At 24.9% G+C, this 23,959-nt stretch overlaps 3 protein-coding genes across 3 annotated transcripts; all 3 read right to left on the minus strand.

The window, feature by feature from the left end:
• Nucleotides 1-556: 556 nt before the first annotated feature.
• OCT59_008331 (uncharacterized protein) lies at nt 557-2,068 on the minus strand (the record flags this gene model as incomplete). Its single annotated transcript, XM_066142375.1, has 1 exon — nt 557-2,068. One exon carries the CDS (start codon nt 2,066-2,068, stop codon nt 746-748), a length of 1,323 nt encoding a protein of 440 aa, XP_065999263.1. The 3' UTR covers nt 557-745.
• Nucleotides 2,069-8,261: 6,193 nt separating this feature from the next.
• On the minus strand, nt 8,262-12,361 carry OCT59_008332 (uncharacterized protein; the record flags this gene model as incomplete). Its single annotated transcript, XM_066142376.1, has 10 exons — nt 8,262-8,534; nt 8,892-9,113; nt 9,216-9,373; nt 9,571-9,610; nt 9,689-10,090; nt 10,155-10,541; nt 10,613-11,011; nt 11,084-11,470; nt 11,540-11,911; nt 11,987-12,361. The coding sequence occupies 10 exons, from the start codon at nt 12,359-12,361 to the stop codon at nt 8,262-8,264; spliced, it is 3,015 nt and encodes a 1,004-aa protein (XP_065999264.1).
• A 6,758-nt stretch (nt 12,362-19,119) lies between these two features.
• On the minus strand, nt 19,120-20,616 carry OCT59_008333 (uncharacterized protein; the record flags this gene model as incomplete). Its single annotated transcript, XM_025327114.1, has 1 exon — nt 19,120-20,616. One exon carries the CDS (start codon nt 20,614-20,616, stop codon nt 19,120-19,122), a length of 1,497 nt encoding a protein of 498 aa, XP_025172847.1.
• Between the last annotated feature and the right edge of the window lie 3,343 nt (nt 20,617-23,959).

Here is a 23,959-nt window from a genome sequence, read left to right on the forward strand (position 1 = left end):
TGATCAGATTAGAACTATGTCCTGCAACTTTTTGATGTTTAGCGAGATTTTAATTCATGTGAAAAAAATTTTTTTTTTTTAATATTAACAAATTTTTTTTTAGTGAGATTGTTTTTAATTATATAGATGCATAACAATATTAATAATTTTGTAATTAAATCTATAATAAATTTTTTGATAAATAAAAACTAAATATAAAAAAGAAATACTTTCATATATTTATTTATTAAAATCACATAATATTATTACTAATACAGAAATTCACATAACTTTACTGTTTGGTGAAAAACCTAAACAATGTAAAAGAAGATTAAAAAACAAAGTCAAGCCCGTTCTAGAAAAAAGCAAAAAACCAAATTTAAATTAGGTATAAATCTTATAGATGGTTATCATATTAATATAGAACGTTATAAATTGGGAAGAATGAATCAAACTTGCATCTATTATGATGAGAAATTTTGGATAAATGAAAGAGATAATAATAGCAGCAAATTCTCTTCATCTTTTGCAACATTGGTTAAGTTAATTTACCACCTTTACTTAAACCAAGTTATTCTAATATAATCATATTATAAATACAATTTACTTGCATTTATACTTTATTATTACTCTCATAATCTAATTATTAATTACAGTGAACTTCTAATTGTAACTAAAAATCTAATATTATATAGTAATACTACTGCTCCCGGTGAGAAGCAACAGGCAACTGCTAGTAAACAAATAAATACTAACTAAAACTTTCCTAACAATTGTAATGATGATAGTCATCTAGTTTATCAAATTTATCAAATTTATCATTTTTTTCTGGCCTTATATATCCTGCGGCATTATACAATTCAACACCTTTAGTTTCATTTGCTTCAGTTCCTATTCCAAGTCGATAACAATGCCCAAGTCGAATTATTGAGTTAGTATCACCTTTTTCAGCTGCTTCTTTATATAATTCAAATGCTTTAACTTCATTCTTCTCAGTACCTATTCCATTTTCATAACAATTTCCAAGACGATTTATTGAATCAAGATCTCCTTTAATAGTAGCTGATTTTTCATATATTTCAAATGCTTTAATCTTATTTTCCTCTGTTCCTATTCCATTGTAATAACATTCCGCAAGATTGTACATTGAATCAATATGACCACGCTCAGCGGCCTGTTTATATAATTCAAATGCTTTGATTTCATTTTTTTCAATTCCCATTCCGCGAAGATAGCAACATCCAAGATCATAGGTTGAAATAATATGACCCTTTCGAGCTGCTTTTTTATAAAGCTCAACTGCTCTACTTTCATTTTCTTCAGTACCTATTCCATTATAGTAACATTCTCCAAGGTTATATATTGAATCAACATGGCCACGCTTAGCGGCCAGTTTATATGATTCAAACGCTTTAACTACATTTTTTTCAGTTCCTATTCCATATTGGTAACAATATCCAAGATTATACATTGAGCTAACATGATTTTTGTCAGATGCTTTTTTATATAATTTAAATGCTTTAATTTCATTTTTCTCAGTTCCTATTCCATAATGATAACAACATCCGAGATTATATATTGAATCAATATGATTATTTTTTGCTTCTCTCTTAAATGATTTAAACGATTGAATCTCAATTTTTTCGGTCTTTATTTCATTTTGATAACAAATTTCTGATTTTCTTCCATCATCGCTATCATCTATTTCATCTATTTGCATGTTTGTCACATTTTTATTTGGCAATTTGACGGTTGGGCAAAGATGTTGAAAAAACTGGATTATTACTGGATTGTTTACAAAAGGAAGGAGAACTTCAGATGATGATAACTTTTTTGTTACTAAAGATTCAAGAGAACTTTGTTCTTTTTCACTCATATGAAAACTATTGTTATCAGTTATTGATATAGTATTTTGCTGTTTCGCATTATTTGGTGCTTTTGAGCACTTCGTGTTGACATGAGCTTGCATTCGTTCAGGAACGCCTCGTTGAAAATCTTTTGAACAGTAATTGCATCGTACATGAGGATGAGAATTGTAATCTTTACTTACTATAGTAAAATGGTTCCAAACTTCTCCTTTCTTTCTCATTTTGTATAGTTACTACTATGTGTAAGGTAACAAATTATCTGTTATATTAAAAACTGAACGTAAAGTAAAAGGTATTTTTTTTTTTTGAGAATCTAAATCTGATGTCAAATGTATTTAACTGGATATATGTAAATTTTTTTTTAACAAAATTCCAAAAATGGGTTAATAATGTTAAAAGTTAATTAACCACTTTGTTATCGGAGTTACCTTTATTGGATATAAAAGTAAAAGTGATGACGATCATTTTGAGGGACCCCACATATTAGCTATATTAAATGCATTAATTTATATTACGTGTAATAGAAATTTAAAAGAATAAAATTATCACACAATACTTATTATTATCACACAATGTCGTTTGATATTTATTCAAATGACGCAATTTATTCAATAAAAGAATAATACACAAATGTGTTTGTCAATATACATATATGTAGAAGTTGAGTAAATCTTTGATTATTAGATGTACATCATTGTGAACGTTGCAATTGTTATTGCATGTGAATTACCGTATTTTCTTTAACCTAAAATAAGCACCTTTTGATAATAACTCGATCAATATTCATTCAAAAAATTATGAAATTTATACCATTGAATTCATCTTATTGAGACGAATCCAATGAACTAAATTTTATTTTTCCACGACCATCAGACCGTAAAATATCATTGATATAATTCTGAGAAATTGAAAATTCAACGAATAAATATTATTTTATTAGATGTACATGTACATCACTGTGCATGTGAATTATGTTCTGAAACGCCAAAACTGAATTATAAATAGATTTACGCCAAATCGCCAATGTGCTTCGATCCGAGTCCGGTTTTATCCGGATAAAATCCGGATAAACCCGATTATCCTCAGTTATATCCGCGGTTTTATCCGATTTTATCCGTTTAAAAGTATTTCGGGAACTAATGATCAGAACTCTATGGTTTCGAAATATTTCAGAATATTATTTCATGTCAAAGGATATTTTGAGAAGACATTGTTTTCAAATATATAACGTATGTAAGCATTTACGTAATGTTGAGTCTTTTGATGTCGATCCTAAATTACTTAATATTTTTATGTTCGATCATATCACAAAAATTATTCGAAACAAATTCTTTTGACATTTAAATGATAAATTTAATAATAAAGTCACTTCATTAGTAAAAGGTTATTATCCGCCTATCCGTCATGATAAACCGGACATAGTATCCACTATCCGCGAATATGAGTTGAGTAAATACATTGTCTTTATTTATTTTTGATATAAATTAAATATTTTCAGGTAGGTAAAGTAGGAATTATTTCCATAGTTGCTATTATGCAGCTAATATATATAAAGTTTACTTATTTATTATTTCCATAATATTACGTGGTTGATTCTATGAAATTTATATAATTAACTTACATTTTCTAAATCTTTGGCACTATTAAATTAAAATTTAGTTTAGGAATTAAAAAAAATATAATAAAGTTTAACTTAAAGAATCCTTTATAAAGTTGGTTTATTATTTATTAAAATTTTATAAAAATGAACATGGGTTTAAATGTGTGTAATAGTTATTTCACGGGGAGTCATGATTTTCACGGCTGCGAAATAACTCTTTTAGACTAACGTACAGTGATGGGAAAGAATGGAAAAGATATAAATAAACTATGAAAACACGTGAGCATGAAAAATATCATCAGAAAAATTACAGACATGAATATATAATCAAAAAAATCACTGGCGACCAATTAGCAAACATGATATAAAATGTCTTATGATTTGATCGATATCGATTTCAACCATTAAAAATGGGCAATAATAATAGAAACGGCATTTTGACAATCATGATTAGTCGAAATGACTAAATTAATTTCTTATCAATACAACCGATAATGTAAGAGAACTCAAGTGACTCCCTGCTATTTTCCTTTTTTAATAATAGAAAGGGTCTTGTATAATTAGCGATGCCGACTTAATAAATGTTAAATTTGTTTTAACATTCATTGTTTTAGTTTTAATAAAATCTGTAATGTTAAAACTTATGTTTAATGTTATGTATATATCACGCAATTGATAACAATACATATTTTCATTATTAAATAATAACAAAATATGGAAAAAATGTCTTCTTGTAATAAGATTAAACTTTCAGTGATGGTAAACTCCACAAAATTTTTCGTATAGAGTTTATTGCAGATCTTAGTGATTTGCAAGTTAAATAATTTCAACGTTAAAAGTCAAAACTCATTGGGTTAATTGAAAGCTAAATTTTATGTGACTAACTTATATTTATTGATAAGTAATACAGTATAATCAAATAAAACCTTAATCTGTAAAAAAGGAACCAGTATAAAACATAGAATATTGAAATTGTATAGATTCTATAAAAAGTAACAAACTTATGTTACGACATTCCTTAATTTCCGTATGTTAGTGATGATTTATTTGCAATCATATTTAGTAAAAAGGATTTTGATTTCACAACTGGTTGCGTTTTACAATTCGGTTTCATAAAATGATATAAGACTCGTAGCACAAAAACTTTCAAACAAAAATTATGTGTATAAAATAATAAAAAGCATTATGAATTTTTTTGACTTTTTTTTTAAGAAAATAGTTTTAAACCAAAAGAAAATTCGAATTGGTTTTGATGACTTTGAGTGACTTTTTGAAGAAAATTAAGTATATAAAAAAATTGAAAAAATGATAAACTTTCTCCTAAATAACTTATATTTTTATATTGGCAATTTATTTAAAAATTAAAAAAAAAATATATGGAATAAAAACATGAAACAAATTGAAAAGAAAAAGTTATTCGTGCAACTAGTTCTGTAAAACATGATATGTATGACAAATAATGTAAAATTTATCAATCATAAAATTTATAAAAGTGTATATTTAAGATTAAATTAAACATTGTATGCTTTAAACCAAAATTGAATTTTTCTATCAAAAAAAATTGAAGAAAAAAAATAAAAATAAAAAAACTAATGGAAAAAAAATATAGTAAATAATATATATTTCACTATTTAAGTAATATTTTCATATTTCCATTAGCTTCTCTCATTTGTTATAAAATTATACTATTTAAGTTCAAACTTGGAAAATAATCTATATCAGCTGTGAATTCATCATCCAAGAAATTGTTATATCGCTCATGACAGTATTACGATGTGACCCTTTAAAAGTTATATATTCTTTGTTTCACTAGTAGGAGCATTTGTAGGAATTCTTGTTGAAATTATAAGCTTTGAAGGATAATTAAAAACACCATCAGCCAAAAAATACTTACTTCATCATCAGATAAATCCATGATGATATAGAGACTGTGGGAATTTAATATGTGATTTTTTGAAGGATTACTTAATAAGAAAGGCAATTATTAGTCATGGACATACCAGGACTTAGACCTGCAACGGGCCGGAAAATTTTATTTTAAGTTCACCCGTTGATTTCCTCAACCCGGAATTTTCTTAATTTCGGCCAAAATTTCAAATTAATTCTGGCCGAAATTTGAGTTTAATTTTAAATATATCCCATGAAGAACAATTTTTTTACATAACGAATTACTTTGCTTGTATAGCACACACGTCTATATTATTACACGTATATTAAGTTTATCCAAATCTAATGCACAAAAATAAATAGTGTATCATTTTATCATAAAAGAGAATGTACTTTTTTTATTTCTTATGAAACAAATTCCTTTTCTCAATTTACAACTTCTTTTGATCTTTATATAGCTTATAGTAATTTTGGAACCTAAGTTAAAATCTGAAAAATCAAAAATGATAATGATAATGAAGATAATGAAGATAATAAAGATCTTTTAATAATAAAGCTATTGGGTAAGAAGCACTTCACTAGGTCAAATCTAAATTTAGGGATTTTTAACAAATTTCTCATTTAATACGTACAGTAAAAGTATTCTGTTATAAAAAAAAACACTTGAATATATATGGAGAATTTTTATTCATATAAATCTGTAAATAAAAAAGTGATTATTGACTTAGTTTTTATGAAGTTCCAAAAATAATTCATTTAAAACTTTTAAGAAAAGATCCAATACAACTATCACGCATAAATTGTCCAAAATTGGTTAAACTGCTTTAGGATGATGATACACTATACATAAGTTCTATTGAAAAAGAGTTGATAAAAAAAAGATTATCTTTAATAATGATGTTTTGTTTTTGTACTCTCTGTGAATATTAAATCTTCAATTTCTACACAAATGTGCATGTGATCATAAATTATGTTAATTATTTAATTTTTACCATTTTCTTCCAGTAATTACTTTTAAAATAAATATTATTAATGTACCAACAAATTCATATATATAATTTATATGAAGAATTATTTTATTAAGTGTTATTTTTACAATTTACACCCAATATATCCAATTATATCTATACAGCATTGGACAAATAAAATTTGTCAGCAAACAATGTTCTCCCAAAATCATCATGTGTAATAGAGAGATTTCGTTTCATTTTCAGCGCGTATTCTTTGAATCAAAGTTCATTATTCGACCCAGGCTGATGTTTACAAAAAAATGATAGTGCTCCTGCTAGGACTGCGTATGTAATACATTTCCCAAAAACACTCTGGATCATGTCCATTGTTAGGACGCCACGGGTTAACATCTTACGGAATGCAACGACGGAAATGAAAAAAAAATATCACGTCCGTTCATGTTGTCTGGTTTGTAAATATTGTTTCAAAAAAATAGTATACGGTTTATTTGCAGATCGCAGATAGTAACAGTCATGTTGACTAAAATCTCATGAGTTCGATACAAATAATTCACTATTTTTTTGTTACCGATTCTGTTTTTAAGGTCATCGTTTTTAGGGTAAAGGTTTCTCTTTGCTTCTTGTGGATTGAAAGAATGGTTTTTGTCTACCATTATAATTTACTGTGAACTCGCCCTTTGTTATAGGTTCCCATCCCCATCCCGCCTGATGTTGCCAAGTAACGCCTAGTATTAATAATGATTTTCCCATTCTTATCCTGGAATGTCTAGTGTAAGTCTCATTTCTTGGTCATTACAATTGTTTCTTGAATTTTATAAATAATAAATTTTTTGTCATTGTATTGTGATTCCTCTTTTTACCTTTTTATAGGTTGATTATTTCTCAATTAGTAAAAAATTTAATTATATTAAGGCCATTCCAAATTAATTTTAGTTTAACGTCCTCCCCCCCCTCTATTTTTTGAAAATTTAAAATAATTTAAACACATATGTTCACATATGTTTAAAGCACCCCCTCCCTTTTCTGAAATTGGGTGTACCGAATATTTCCGATTTTACCAAAAACTTCTGAAAATTTTATTATGTTTAAATATCATGTTTGTTTAAATTATTCCCTCCCCCCAAATTTTTTAGCCAGTGGCCTAATTGTTAAAATCAATGATTTTTGGCAAGGTTAATTGAATTAGTATTCACAGTTTTTTAATTATCTATTGACCTAAAGAAAAATATGTAATCTTTCACAATAAAACATCATTATTGAAGACCTTGAAATTATGTAATTATTCTCTTTTTATTCTCTTTTTATTCTCTTTTTGTTACTTAAGTATTACAGTAGTATTTACACTTAGTGTATTTGTATTTGTTATCATATTTGATTTTAAGGATATAAAGTATATATATATACTTAATCAAGGAGAGACCTTATTATTAAAAAAACAAAATACTTTTACTTTTATTCTATGATAATAAATCCCTACTTTTGCAATTCTTTGTTTGAGTATCAAATGATACAATAGCCCTATAAAAAAAAATAACCTTAAACATCATTTAAAATTTACATATATTAACTTTTATTCAATACTTATACATATGAGGAATGGAAGTCTTATTTTGAAAATAAATAAGACAAATGAATCAGAAATTTCGCTCATATTTCATAGAAGATGTAATTATCTCATTAAGTATCAATATCTTACTATTCTGAAAATATTGATTTGCGATGATGTTACACGTTTTTAAATAATGGAAGAATGTATACAGTTTATCCAATTACAAACTGGTTTATTTATGTAAAATAAAAAAAATTTACATAATATATATGCAGTGTTGGACAAAAACTATGTACTCAATTGCAAATTTCCTATAAAATAGCAGTTATAAAATATCAAATCAGGAGGATAATTTAAATTAATGATAAGAAAAAAATTTGTACTATAATATTATATAACTTGGCTGGTTAGATTACACAATCTAAACATTCAGAATTAAGATCTTTTGTAAAAGGGTTAAGTAAACGAGATGTATAAATAGCCTGTGAATGAATAGCTGCTTGGTAATTTTTAATAGATGAAATACTTGCTTTTCTATATTCTTCTGCTTTTTTGAATTGCATTTCAATTTCTTCATTCTCCACAATGTAGAAATCCACTCCAGATGACTTATAAAATGATGTGATTAAATTATTTACTTCAAAAATATTTGGTCTATTGTTTGGGTCTGAATCCCAACACTTTTTCATTAAATTAATATAACATCTTGGTGCTTCTGGTTCATATATTTCAGGTCTAACTCCTTTACAAATATCTAATGCTAGATGATGGTCATGTGCACAATTGTGAAAAGGTTGTTGTCCAGTTGCTACAAAATACATTATCATTCCAAAGCTATAGATATCTGCCGCTTGAGTATAAAGCTTTCCTTTTAATACTTCAGGAGCCACGTAAGGCATAACTCCATAAATATTCATTTCATCTTTATTACCAACTTCTCTATATAATCCTATGTCTGAAATTGATATATAATTCATATTGAAATCTATTATATCACTTAAAAATAATATATTTCCTGTGTGAAAATCATGATGAACCATATTTTTCTGATGAATTTCTTTAAGACCACAAATAATGTTATCCAATACAGATAATTTTGCTTGCCAATCAAAATATTCATAATTTTTATTTATCCAATTATTAAGATTTCCTTTTTTAGCATATTTGAGAACTATAATATATTCTTTTGTGTCAGGATTTTGAGATATTCCATAAATATTAAGAATATTACTTCTTTTGTTTATTGAAAACTTTTTGATCTATTAAAATATTTAAATAAAAAAAAATAATTTAAATATATTATTATTACTTTTGTATAAAAATAAAATTTTCTATTAAAATGATTTTTAAAAATTACATACCTTATTTAAGAATTCATTGCTAATATTTTGTGAATTATGTAAACATTTTAGGGCAATTACTATATTTGGATTCCTTTCATGTATTTCTTTAACTTTATCATATTCTAATAGACCATCTTTCCATTTTGCTGAATATACTGTAGTAAATCCACCTTTACCTATTTCCTTAATATTATTAAACTGATTGTATGGTATCCATTCAAATACCATATCATCATAGTCATTTATTTTTAATTGCATTTCTTGAATAAAATCATCAACTATTTCATTTCCACTCAAACAATTTACTAAGTTCATTAAATTATTTTGAACCAAAATATAATCATTCGTATTTGGATTTTGAGATATTCCATACAATATAGGGGATGGCCATATTTTGTTGAATATTTTTTAGCCTAATAAATAATAGAAAAATTAACACATTTATATATATTATTAAAAGGTAGTACAAATATTTATAAGAAATTTTATACCTCATTTATTAGGAAATCAATAGAATTTTCTGAATTATGTAAACATTTTAAAGCAACTACTTGTCTATATGCATCTCTATAATAATTTCGATGATAATATTCATGGTATTTTAGTTTTAGTGGACCGTCATACCATACTGCTGAGTATACTGTCGTAAGGTTATTTTTGCTTGCTTCTTTAATATAATCAAATTTATCATATGGTATCCATTCAAATACTACATCCTCATCGGTATTTATTTTTAATTGCATTTCTTGAACGAAATCATCTATTTTTTTATTTCCACTTACCCAAGTAAAATTTTCTTGAACCAAAATATAATCATTTGTATCTGGATCTTGAGATATCCCATATATTTTAAGAAACTCTTTGCAAAATTTGCTTGTTGAATATTTTTTTACCTAAGTTATAATGATATAAATAAGTATATTTTATAAAAAAAGAATGACAATTAAAATTTTATACCTCATTTATTAGAGAATCGATGAGACCTTGTGAACCATGTAAAAGTTTTAAAGCAACTTCAAATGTATGGTATCTTGAATATTTACTATAATAATTATTATTATAATTTAATGGACCATCTTTCCATACTGCTGAATATATTGTAATGGAATTATTTTTCAAAATTAACTTAATTTTATCAAATAGATTGTAGGGTATCCATTCAAATACTATATCATCATTTTTCTCATTGAGTTTTAATTGCAATTCCCGAATGAAGTCATCAATTTTTTCATTTCCACTTGCCCATGCCAGAACTAAAATATAATTGTTTGTATTTGGATCTTGAGATATTCCATATATATTACAAATTTTTCTGTCAAATATATTTATTAAATATTTTTTAGCCTAAATATAAAACAAAGTGATGAATATACTTTATTAGTAGTATTAAAAATATTTTTATAAAAATATTATACCTCACTTATTAGAAAGTCAACAGAATTTTGAGATTTATGTAAACATTTTAAAGCAACTTTTCTATATGAAAATCTTGTATATTCATAATGACCCCAACCACTGTTGAAATCTAATGGACCATTTTTCCATATTGCAGAATATATTGTTATATGGCCATTTTTGCTTGTCTCTTTAATTTCATTAAACTGATTGTATGGTATCCATTCAAATACTATATAATTATTGTTGATTTTTAATTGCATGTCCTGAATGAAGTCATCAATTTTTTCATTACCACTTGTCCATGCCAGAACTAAAATAAAATTATTTGTTTTTGGATTTTGAGATATTCCATGTATACCACAAATTCCTCTGTTAAACATATTAAGCATATTTGTTTTTGTTAAATATTTTTCAGCCTAAATATAAACAAAGTAATAAATATATTTATTATATTAGTAGTGTTAAGAATATTTATAAAAATGGTATACCTTATTTATTAGAAAGTCAACAGAGTTATAGCATTTTAAAGCAACTTTATTATTCATTGAATCTCTTATGAAATTTTTATGGCTATAATCATAATGTAATGGACCATTCTTCCATATTGCTGAATATAATGTTATAGAACTATTTTTGACTATTTCTTTAATTTCATCAAGTTGATTGTATGGTATCCATTCAAATATAATATCATTATAGGCATTCATTTTTAATTGCATTTCTTGAATGAAATCATCAATTTTTTTATTTTTACTGATATGATCTGCCATGATTATAGAATTATTTTGAACTAAAATATAATCTCCTGTATCAGGATTTTGAGATATTCCATATAATGCTTGAAATGTTTCATATTTTGTTGGATATTTTTTAGCCTATATATAAATAAAAGAAATTGTAAATACATTGATTAATGTATTTAAATATTTGAAGAAATTTCATACCTCATTTATTAAAGAATCAATGGATTCTTGTTTATGTAAACACTTTAAAACAACCTCTTTATTTGAATCTCTTGTATCTCTTATAAAACTATTTTGTTGTATTGGACTATCTATCCATATTGCTAAATATACTGTTATGAGGCCATTTTTGCCTTTCTCTTTAATTTCGTTAAACTGATTGTATGGTATCCATTCAAGCACTATATCACCAAAGTTATTAATTTTTAATTGCCTTTCTTGAATAAAATTGTCAATTTTTTCATTTTCACTAAACCATATATAATTATTTTGAACTAAAATATAATCTCCTGTATCTGGATTTTGGGATATTCCGTACAATGCCAGGCATTCATGTTTTGGATATTTTTTAGTCTAAATATAAATAAAAGAAATTGTAAATATATTAATTAAAAAAAAAGTATTTAAACATTTAAAGAAATTTCATACCTCATTTATTAAGGAATCAATGGATCCTTGTGAGTTATGTAAGCAGTTTAAAACAACTTTTTTATTTGATTCTCTTGCATAATTTCTAGTATAATTGTTAATATCCCAATACTTCTTGTGTAATGGGCCATCCCTCCATATTGCTGAATATACTGTTTTAAGATCATTTTTTTCTGTTTCTTTGATCCCACTGAACTGATTATATGGTACCCATTGAAATACTACTTCATATTTGTCATCTTTGTTATTGATTTTTAATTGCATTTCCTGGACAAAATTATCAACTTTTTCATTTCCACTGGTCCAACATATTAAATTTTTTTCTAAATATTCTTGAATGTTAGATATCTCAAAAGAAATTTTTTTGGAAAGCATTATTATATAAACGCTTAAAAAATTCATTGATATTGAAGTATTGCGGTTATATTTATATGTAATTCACAAGTGAGATTTGGACACAAGAATTCCAAAAAAGATAAGCTTATGTAAGTATTACATAAGCTTACGAAATGGTTGAAATCGATGTCAATCATGTAGCTAGTGCTTCGACCCGGATGAAAACCGTCATCCGGATTACACAAAAAAATAATCCGGATTATATCCGGATTGACCCGGATTTTGAATCCGGATCAGATAATCCGGATAGAAACCGGAAACCGGATTGGATTTACAAATGGTCGGCAATAATTCTGGTCAGAATTCATAACGCCGGCCAGAATTACAAATTGTGTAACATTAAATTTTCATGCCAGCCGATAAAAAATTTTTTGCCCGGTGGCTAAACTATTTTTCCGGTGTCACGTGATGTTAATTTCGGCCAGAATTACAAATTTGGCCAAAATTATCCAAGACTACGAAATTTACATAATTCCAATTTCATTAAATATTTTTATTTAAAACAATTTCATATTATTTCAGCATTGTCTCAGACTATTGTTTAACATTTCTTTGTAAATTAACTAATTATGAAATTTTAAACAAGATATTTTTATATACAGCTAAAGATTACTATAAATAGATGTGTTGGGTTAGTAAGGCAATTTTTTAAGGATTTGTTTCTTCTTTCAAAAATTAAAGAATCATTTGAATCAAATTATATAACACTAGTTTTAATTTTTAAAAAAAGTTGTTATAATTATATAAATTTATAATATTGAACAATTTTTCATTTAAAACAATACAACAAAATAATATAAAGTTTTTTTTCTTTTGAACTTTTGAATGTGAAATCTAAAATTATTTGTTATTTGTTAATGTATAAATTTAAATAAAATCTGATACAAACTTCAATAAATAAATTATAATTGAAAAATCTTCTTAAACTTACTGTATTAAAAAGTTTAATATAACAAATATAAATTTAATAAATTTTAATAAAAAAATTGGTATTAGGCGCAAAAATAATTAAGCCATAATATCATTTAGATATAGATCTTTATGGATCAGCAAAATTATTATTAATAAAAAAAAAATAATAAAAATTTCATCCGGATTCCGGGTCAAACCGGATATTTTTCATCCGGTTTATAATCCGGATGAAAACCGTGAAAATCCGGATATCCGAAAAAAAAAAATCCGGATCAATCCGGATTGATCCGGATACGGGTCGAGGCACTACATGTAGCACAAAAAAATTACATATGATGATTTTATGATTTTATGAAATTTATCCAATATGGGTCCTGAACATTATTTAAAACAATATATTCGAATTCTTATTATATTGGCTTATTTATCTTGTGCATACTAACTTATTAAAATCTTTATGAAAATGATAAATGAGCGTAAATATAAAAAAAAAAATAGAGCGTAATTGTCATATGATCTGCTTGATTTGTGTATATTGTAACCATATTAGTAAAAAAATTTGGTTTCACAATTGGTTGAGTTTTACAATTTTGGTTACTACAAAAAGAAAAATCCAAAATTCGTAACGCAGCAGTTTCATGTATAAAAAATCTATTATTTCATCTCATTCATAATAAAATCACTACGTTTTGATCATAAATGAAAGGAAAAAAAAAAACTATGTTCAAATTTATTTTTGATGATTTTTTTTAAAAAAGTTAGTATTAACTTTGATGATTCGATGATTTTTTGAAGAAAATATTAAGGAATAATCAAGAATATAAAAGAATTTGACATTTTGATTGGTAATTAGAATAAAAAATAGAATAAAATGCAAGCAAAAATCATGATGTATATGGTTAATCATTAAAAATGCGTAAATCTTAACATTATATATTGTAGCACAAATATTATTCCTCTATCCAATGAAAAAACTAATTATATTTATTAAATCAGTGGGATTTCTTCATTTTTTTAATTGAAAAACAACTTGTATTCTTTGCATTTCCGGTTCCTATAAATCTTTAAATAATGAGTTATCATCATAAATACAATCTCTTATTCAATTTATATTATTGCAACATTATTAGGGCATAAAGATAAGATTAATTATGTAGAATTTATAAATAAAATAATAAATATCTTTACGTCTTTATATTTTGAGTAAATATACTGATAAATTGACGATATTAAAAAAAAAAGATGAAATAAATCAAACTAATATTGCTATAGCTAATAACATAAATCCGACAAAATAATTCATATATTACACTGATTATTTTTTCCGAATTTGATTTTTTTTGTAAAAAAAAAAAGACTTTTTGTCAGTAGGTTAATTCTGCAATATTTGAATCACATAGTGGATCAGTTAAAACGTTAGGAGTTATTAGATCAAGAAATATTATCGTTGAAAAAGATTTACTTGCTACATGATCTTCTGATGGTATTATCAAGATTTGGAAAAGATATAAATAAGATGATACGAGGGGTATCGTGCTTTTAGTTTGGTTTTAATATGAATGAAGTTTTTTTTAATTTTTTTTTTGCCATTTTTAGATTCAGTTGAATGTATTCAAACGACTAATCTTGAAACAAAATATCCGCCGATCCGTAGAATGCATGTGACAATTTTGGCTCCGCTAGATGGTTTTTACATAATATGCATTCAGTGGTCGCACCACTTCTTTGTAGTTTCATATTAGCTTGCGGAAGTACAGTGCCCGGAAAAAAGTCAGTAACCACGTAAAAAATTAGCAATTAGTTAGTGAAGTTCACCACTAAGTAAACTTTTTTTCATAATAAATAAATCGCTTTTCATAGATTAAGTAAAATTGTGCGACATAATGAATTACATTTATCCTAAAATTTTCAAGCTAATTAAATTCAAAATGAATTATATAGTACAATTTTTATTTGAAAATTTTGTATTTTTATAATAAATTTTCAATTATAGATAACTATTAAATTTTTTAGTCTTAATATGTTGTGATTAATTAAGAAAATTTGTTGGCCATGTTAAAAAACATGGGTCCTTAAAATTTCAGGTTGACTGGATTTATATTCGTTAAGTTCGCTTTGTTTAAATGCAAAATTTCGTGATGAATCACGTGATTGAAGATCATTTCTGTTTATTTATAGCTTGTTTGTCGATCATTTATTAAGTAAATTTATGTCTCAATTTTCCCCCGTACATTTCAAACTTCTTATTGAAAAAATTTATAGATTTTAAGTGCAAGTTTTATAAAATAACAAAGATAATCAGTAACTAATTACATGATCGATTGTAAAATTTTGTAATTAAGTCAAGCAAACCTTAGCAAGTATGAATCCGATTAATCTTAAATTTTAAAGAACCATGTTTTTTAACATAACCAACAAGTTTTCTTATTCGATTAGAATACTTCAAGACCAAAAAATTTAATGATTAATTATAACCAAAAATTTTGTTAAAAACACTGAAATATATGGACTAAAATTGTAATAAATAACTCAATATAGATCAAATTAATACGAAATTTTCAGGATATATATAATTCATTATAATACACAGCTTTACTTATTTCATAAAGAGTAATTTTATTAGTATAAAAAAAAGTTTACTTAATAGTAAACTTTGTCAATTAATTGCTAATTTTTTAATTGCTTACTGACTTTTTTCTGGGCACTGTACGAAAAAAAGGTTATTGTTTATACAAAAAAGTGGTTCATTATATTGAACGACTGGATTTTAATTAAAATCATGTGATTGGTTATAATTTTCGAATACTGAAACCAAGTAAGACTGTTTCAAATTTTTCTATCAATTAGAAGAATTATCATTATGAGGACATAAAAATTGGATTAGATCTTTATAACTTATCATCAAATAACATTAAATAAGAACTAGTATTAGCGAGTGAATATGTTAGAATTTGGAAAATTAGAATTATCAAGAAGTTGATAAAGGGAAAGGAAATGAAAATGGAAATGAAAAAATCTTTGATTGTTGGATGATGGAACATTGTAAGTACGTTGAATCCTAATATTTGTTAGTATTTATAATGGCAATTTTTTTTTGATTTAGCTCTGGAAATAATGTATGAAAGTTCATATTATTGATGTCAAAATAGCTAAAGATGGAGAATCAAATGCCAAGTTGGTAATAAATTTTATTGAAAATTCTTTTTTTATCTTTTAATGATTGAAATTGCTTTTTTTTTGTGGTAAGTGATATAGTATTCTTTTTGAAACATTGATTATGGCCTTTATGGGACATTTTTTAGCAAGAGTCACTTCTTACTCTTACGAATTTTTATTGCTAGTACTGACCTCAGTATGTACATTTTCTTTTTTGGTAATGTATTAAAATTCTTACTGCATTAAATAACTAGAAAATATTACTATTTGATAATAGTAATCCTTACAATATTGTTCTAAAAGCCTTTGATAAAAGCTATAAAATAAACTTTTATTAGAAAATGTCATTTCAATTTGATTTATTTTTTATTGACTAATGCATACAGTATGTATACTTGTAGTTTATACTAATACTTTTATATTCCAATTATTGACAAAGCTTTATAAGATGAAATACAAATCTAAAATATTAAATATTATTGTTTCGTATCCTAGTAGGTTTTGTTCTTAAACTCAGTTCACATGAATATTTTAATATTTTGAAGTCTTGCATTATTGTATTAAAAGATTTAAATACCAAAATTCCTTTTTCTTTTTTATGTTTTATTTGTCATTATGTAATAATTAGGATTCTGTTTATAAAAAAAAAAAATAATACCAATAAACATTATTTACAATTTTCATATGTTATAGAATCAACAGAATTTTGCAAGTTATGCAAACATTTTAGTATTTGAATCTCTAGTATAATTTTCATACCGCGCATTATAAAATAATGGGCCATCCCTCCATATTGTTGAACATACTGTTGTAGAACAATTTTTGCCTGTTTCTTTGATTTTGTTGAACTGATTGTATGGTTATTCATTCAAATGCTGTAACATCAAGGAAACTAATAGCTAATTTCCTTTCCTGTATGAATTCATCAATTTTTTTCATTTCCACTGGTAATCTGTTTTTAAAATATTTTGAAATTTTAAATATTCAATAACTTTGTTTTGGGAAGACATTTTTCAAATGTCAAAAAATGTTTGAATGAAAATATATTTATAAATATATGATCATAATGATCATTGTACGAGAAATTCATAGCAACTGAATATGAATGCAACGCTATGGTTTAACAAATTATTTTTATGCACGAAGGCATAGGTTTTACATTTTACAATATGAACGTGAAAATCATTGTTTCAACAGCTGTTTTAACAAATTCTTTTTTTAGGCCGCTCCTTGCGTATCTCACATGACAAAAGTTGTTGACTATTCATTATAATATTTTCAAAGGTAACACAAATAATAAAAATGCGCAATTTTTTTGTAAGGTGGATTACCTTTTATGAATTAAGCAGATATTGTAGTATGTTCTATAAACAAATATATATAAATTTATTTATTATTCATGAATTATTTTAGTTCAGGTAATATAAAATTAATGGAATAAAAATCCGAGAAAAATAGTATTAAGTTTTAAGCTATATATCTAATATATTTGATGTTATGTGCTTCGAAATATACAGTATGTTATGTCCATTTTTTCTCAAAACATATTCAATTATTTCTCGTCAAGAAGCCGTTTATTGTTACTTGTTTTTAAAAAATATATTAAAGCGTTAATTAAAATAAAACAAAAATATGCCAATCCAAAATGACTATCCACATGACAATAAGTAAACCGTACTTTTTTTGAAAATGTGACACGTAATCTATTTACGTTATTGAAAACTGTTAATGAATCTCATTGTAAATTTGTATATAGCTGAACATACTATAACAAATCAGGAAATGAAATTGTATTGATAGTATCTGCTGCATCAGTGTAACAAATATAATACATATTAGATATCATTCTCGTATCCCGCAAACGTAATTTATGTGCTGTCTTTTATTGAGTTCTTATTTTAAAGATTAAAGTTGGAAAAATTTTTATTTGATTTTGATATAGAATAGTTTTATAATAACGATAAGTGGAATTGATAAATTCAACAAAGAAAATCCCAACAAAAATTCTCGATATTAAACAATTAGTATGAAATTTATCTGACAAAAGAAGCGAATTCATAAAAAAAAAAAAATTATTACATGAGGAGCACGTTTAGATCACAGCATAATTCTTCTAGGTTTCGTATTACTTGTGACTTGTCAGCCAAATGTTTGTGCAAATTGGGGAGTTGTTCTTATCAGTAAATGGATTTATATGGTTTCAAAATTTTGGTTTCACAATTTTTTAATAAAAACAATATACGTTTTTTATTAAAGAAAAGAAAATAAAACTACGTACAAGAATTTTGTTTTATTTTTTAGATGTTGAATTATTTTTTTTTTTGTAGTAAATCGGGTCAACTTTTGAAGTGGCTAATACGAAATTTTTTTGATTTAAAAAAAAAAAAAATCTTTTTTATTACACCTCCTCTTAAATTTCGACCCGACCTCTGTCAATATTTAATTCTCTTTATTCCATCCATATATTCATAAAAAATAATTTTTTATTATTATTTTAATTCTTTTAGTTAACTATTATAATTGTATAACACGTAACTATGAGATCAATATAATTTAAAAATAAGATGTAAAAAATCATCAAAGTTTATCATATAAAAATAAGTATATATCACGTTTATTATTGCTTGCAAATGAAAACATAACTATTATAACCTATCCAAATGTTAATTTTATATAATATTAAAATCTAATAATTCTTCTATGAATTTGAATCTAAATTCTTTATATTTTTGAATTTTAATATTATATAACTCAAATTCCTTCAATTCATCAAATTCATCTTTAAGTGAAAAAAAATCAGTATCACAAATGGAAATAGCCAAATATTTGATTCTTTTCTTTTTCATAATATATTCTTTTATATAGGATAAAATAAAATCATGAGTATCACGACTTCTACATCTGATTAACAATTTTTTAATAAAAGTATTCTGAGAATTTTTTAAGAACATTTTAAAATCATTTTTCCATTCAATACTAAACAGAGTTAAACTTAAATATTCTAATTTAAGAGGAAGTAATTGACCTAAATTTTGTAATGTAATTGAATTAACATCAATAGTATCTGAAAAAACAGAATTGGCAAAGATATTGATAGAAAGATGACTAAGATTCTGTTTTACATTCTCAGTTAAATTTAATAACGAATAAATAATCTGAGTATTATTCAATACAGCTAAATCAAGAAATTTAATATTTTTACAATATTTTATAATAAATTCAAGTAATTGTTGCTCCTCAGATAACAAATTAGAACCAAAGCTACATGCAAAATTTTCTAAATAATCACCATATTTTTGTAATAATAATTGTAATGATTCAATAATTTTTAATTCATTTCTATATAAGAATAAAGATTTTAACTTAAATGGTTTGGTTAAGTTAATTATTGATTGAATAAAACCAGTACCTAAATCACAATAAATGATATGAACAGATTCTAAACCATTTAATTGTTCAAATATGTTGTCTAAATTAGTTATAATTTTAAAATTGATTAAATATAAGACGATTGTATTTAAAGTATTTGATAAATGATTATAATCTTTTGATAACAATGATGTTTGATATATAAGAAAACTATTATTAAAAGCTAATGAAATTTTTTTAAGATTTTGACATAAATTAATCATTTGATATGTAAGATTTTTAGTATGGCTAAATAAGTCATCATCACAATTGAATTTTAAATTTCTAATATTATGAAGGAAATTTGGGTTTTGTAAAATTAATTCAAGCATGTCATCTTCATATGAAGAATTGACCTCAATATCAAAAGTATGTATATTTACTTCATTTTCAATAAATATTTTAAATAATGACATGTAAATTAATCTCTTAAATTCAAATATTAGTCTATTTTCGAGTTCAATATCTTTAGACCATTTTTCAATAGAAGAAATAATTTTCTCTGTATAAAAATATTTTAAAAAAATGGGATAATTAAAAAGTGTATTTGAAGGAAATAATTTATCATCAATTTTATATTCATTTAATTGTGCTTTTAAATCATCATTTAAATTATGTAAATAAATTCGAATCGTTAAACGACACCATAATCTATTAACTAATATACACGAATGCAAAGTTGAAAAATCATTCTTAAAATTTTTTATAACTTCATATGTAAATTCAGGTAAATCTGAAAATATTTTTGAATATGACATATTGTAAGCGAAGGGAGAAATAAAGAGGTATTATTAGTGTATCACTTTATAAATGGTAATTTCCGGTATTGTCGCACAATCCATACAATCCATGCTCAATAATAGGGCGTAAAAAAAGGTATTATGTAATTATGTTACAATTCGAATCATGATGAAGCAATATCAATTATTGATACTTTCCATATTTTTTAAATCATCCTTTTTAATTCTATCTATACTTATTTGATGTTTTATTAAGTTCATACTCAAAAATTCATTTTAATGAAAAATTCATAAAATAACACTTTTTAAAAGAATTCAATAGTATGAATTATGAAATAGAATACGAAAATGATCTACAGTTCTGAAGTTCTGATCACAGGTTCATACGCAGTAACGCAGACCATAATTATAAAATTTTTTATCGGTATATTACTCAATTTAACTAAACCAAAAAAGATATAAATTTAAAAAAATACGTAATCCAAATTTTATTGATAAGAAACACAAAAAAATTTATTGTTCCTTAAGGTCATAATACGTTTAAGTGATTTAACATTGTTAAATGTATAATACAATCCAACAGCTGGTCATATTTACAAAAATTGAAATAGAGTTCAAAGAGATTTTGACTGTCTTTTTAAATTATTTAGAGATCATAATTATTCTCGAAAATTGTTTATTAAAAAAAAGATATACCAATCTTTCCAAAAATGGATTTTTTTTTTAAAAAAAATAGTAGTTTGATTTTTTTTATTCAATAAAGAATTTTTAATGATACTTTTTCTCATTTTAAATAATAATTAATTTTTAATAATAACTTTTAAATAAATTTTTAATTAATAATGTTATTATTATTAAATGAGATTGTAATAAAAAATATACTATAATTATACATTATATCTTTTTTATATTTTGGAATTAAATTATTATTAATTTTACCATTATATCAAGAAATTTATTATAACACAAAAATCATTTTATTGATAATTTTTTGTAAAAAAAATGATGACTATTTAATTAATTAATATTATATAAAAAAAATATTGATTATTTTAACAAATATATTACTAGTCGGTAACCTGTTGCAAGCAAGATGCAGAAAGTAAATGTTTTGGTAGATAATACCAAAACGGATATATAATTCACATGAGTGCAACGGAGAATCGTAATTTGGACAATTTATACAGGATAATGTAAAGGTACGGTCATACAGGAATTTCTTATAGATATATATTATATCAACAGAACTAGTCTAGATAGTGTAAGAAAAAAAAATCAGCCATAGACAGCCCAAAGGGCATATGTTACTCCTTCTCAAGGCGGTATCATACGGTTAGATAATAAACGAGTATATCTTTACTGAGTCCGGTCCGATGATCTTTCTGAGTCCAGTCATATCAATTTTTAGCACAGTCATATGAATTTTGATGCAGACCGAATTTAAACTTTGATCAGACTTCGCTACCATCGGACTGAGTTAACTGTGCTAAGTCCTGTGATTTTGATCAATCGGACCGAACTAATTCTACATGACCGATCTACATTTTATCTTTTTATTAATTGTAGATTTAAATAAACATTTTTTATATAATAAAATGTTTAAAAACTTGTAACAAAAATTAATTGCATCTTAATTTATTGAAATAAAAGGTTCTTAGAAATTTATATATACTCTATCTATCATCTACTACAACCATTATCTCATTAAATATTTAATAGTAAAAAAAAAATTTTTTGTAATAACTCATTATAAAGCGAAACAGCAAAAAAAAAAAATCGTGTAGATCAAGCTTTATAATCAATCAATCGGACCCAAGTAATTTTAAGCGAATCACTGGACCGTGTGGTCTAATGATCCGGACCCAAATTCACATGACTGTGCTAAAAATTGACGTGACTGGACTTAGAAGGATCATCAGACCGGACACCGTAAGGCATAACCTATAATAAACTATTATGATACAATAATATCAAGGATCAATATATTTTCTGTATTCTTACTAAAAAACTCTAATATCAAATAGTTGATTGATTTGATTGATCGAATTATTAATTGCTTTCCCATTCTCCATAATTTCGAAGAAACGCTTCAAGGATTCCTAAGAGTTACAAGGCATAGCTAATAGTTGATATTGTAGTCGAATAATTATATTTTGATTGTTCTCTCACGGTGTCTCCTGCTTTCGATTATTGTTCTCAATCACTTTCAAAAAACATTGCGAGGAGATGAACGATATTACACACATACCATCATTTATATTTTTTTTACTACTACCCTCCTCGTTTTCCATTACCATTTTGTAGAACTTTCCTTTGAGAACAAAAATATATATTTCTGTTGTAGATATCATATTTGTAATATTTTATGTGCAAGTTCTACATATGACGAAACTACTATTATTTTTTTTTTTCTGTATTCAGTTTTTTGTTATTAACATCTCAAGACATTCGAACATCTACACATTGAAACTGCTAAGGTTACTTCGCACATTTTGATGTTTCGTTAGCCTTGTTATTTTAGTAAAATTTGACAAGAAAAAGAGGATAATGGCGAATGATATTCAAAATGTTGTTAAAAGGAACGACTTACGAAAAGAGAAATAAAAGTGGAAAATGTTTGAATTTAATTTTTATATCTTTTATTTTATTTAATTAATAATTGTATTAAAATAAATTGCTTATCTTATGTGTAAATATTCTTCCCCAGTATCACCGCAGAAAAATGTCACATTCACGTGATTTGTGATGTCGATCATTTCTAAAAATGTATTTAATAAACTTATAATTATAAATTATAACATAAAATCCTTTTATTATTGAACGAGATAAATTTAATAACAAAGATTCAAGTGAATTATAACTAGGTAACGGTGACCGTTAAACGTCCGAAGCGGGCGTCACGCTGCACGTTTTTCCAAGTGAAATCTTATTAGTGTTATCTTTTACAAACGATTTATATATTGTCAAACTCAATTGTTAAAGTAAATTAAATACCGAAATTAAATAATATGTAATTTTAGGCTATTTGTAATAATAAATTAAATTTCGTTAAGATTTAATCATTGAAATTAATCGCTTTTCTTCATACAATCTCTCTTGTAACCTCTTACATTTTTTAATGCGTTGAAATCTTTCAAACGAAAATGGCTTAAAAAGTACATCATTAAGAGCACGGACCCTGGAAATTGCCAACAATTTTGCGTTAAGATTTTAATAACGAAAATAAATTAGATATAAGTTATATTTTTTCATTTATTATGTTTTTTCGTTTATTAACGAATCTTAAATTTATTATATACATCTTATGAAGGTTAAACTAAAGTTTAAGCTAATAGTATAAACTTAAAATAAAGTATATATA

The sequence above is a fragment of the Rhizophagus irregularis genome, chromosome 16 (assembly GCF_026210795.1).
Source record: "Rhizophagus irregularis chromosome 16, complete sequence".
Classification (NCBI taxonomy): domain Eukaryota; kingdom Fungi; phylum Glomeromycota; class Glomeromycetes; order Glomerales; family Glomeraceae; genus Rhizophagus; species Rhizophagus irregularis.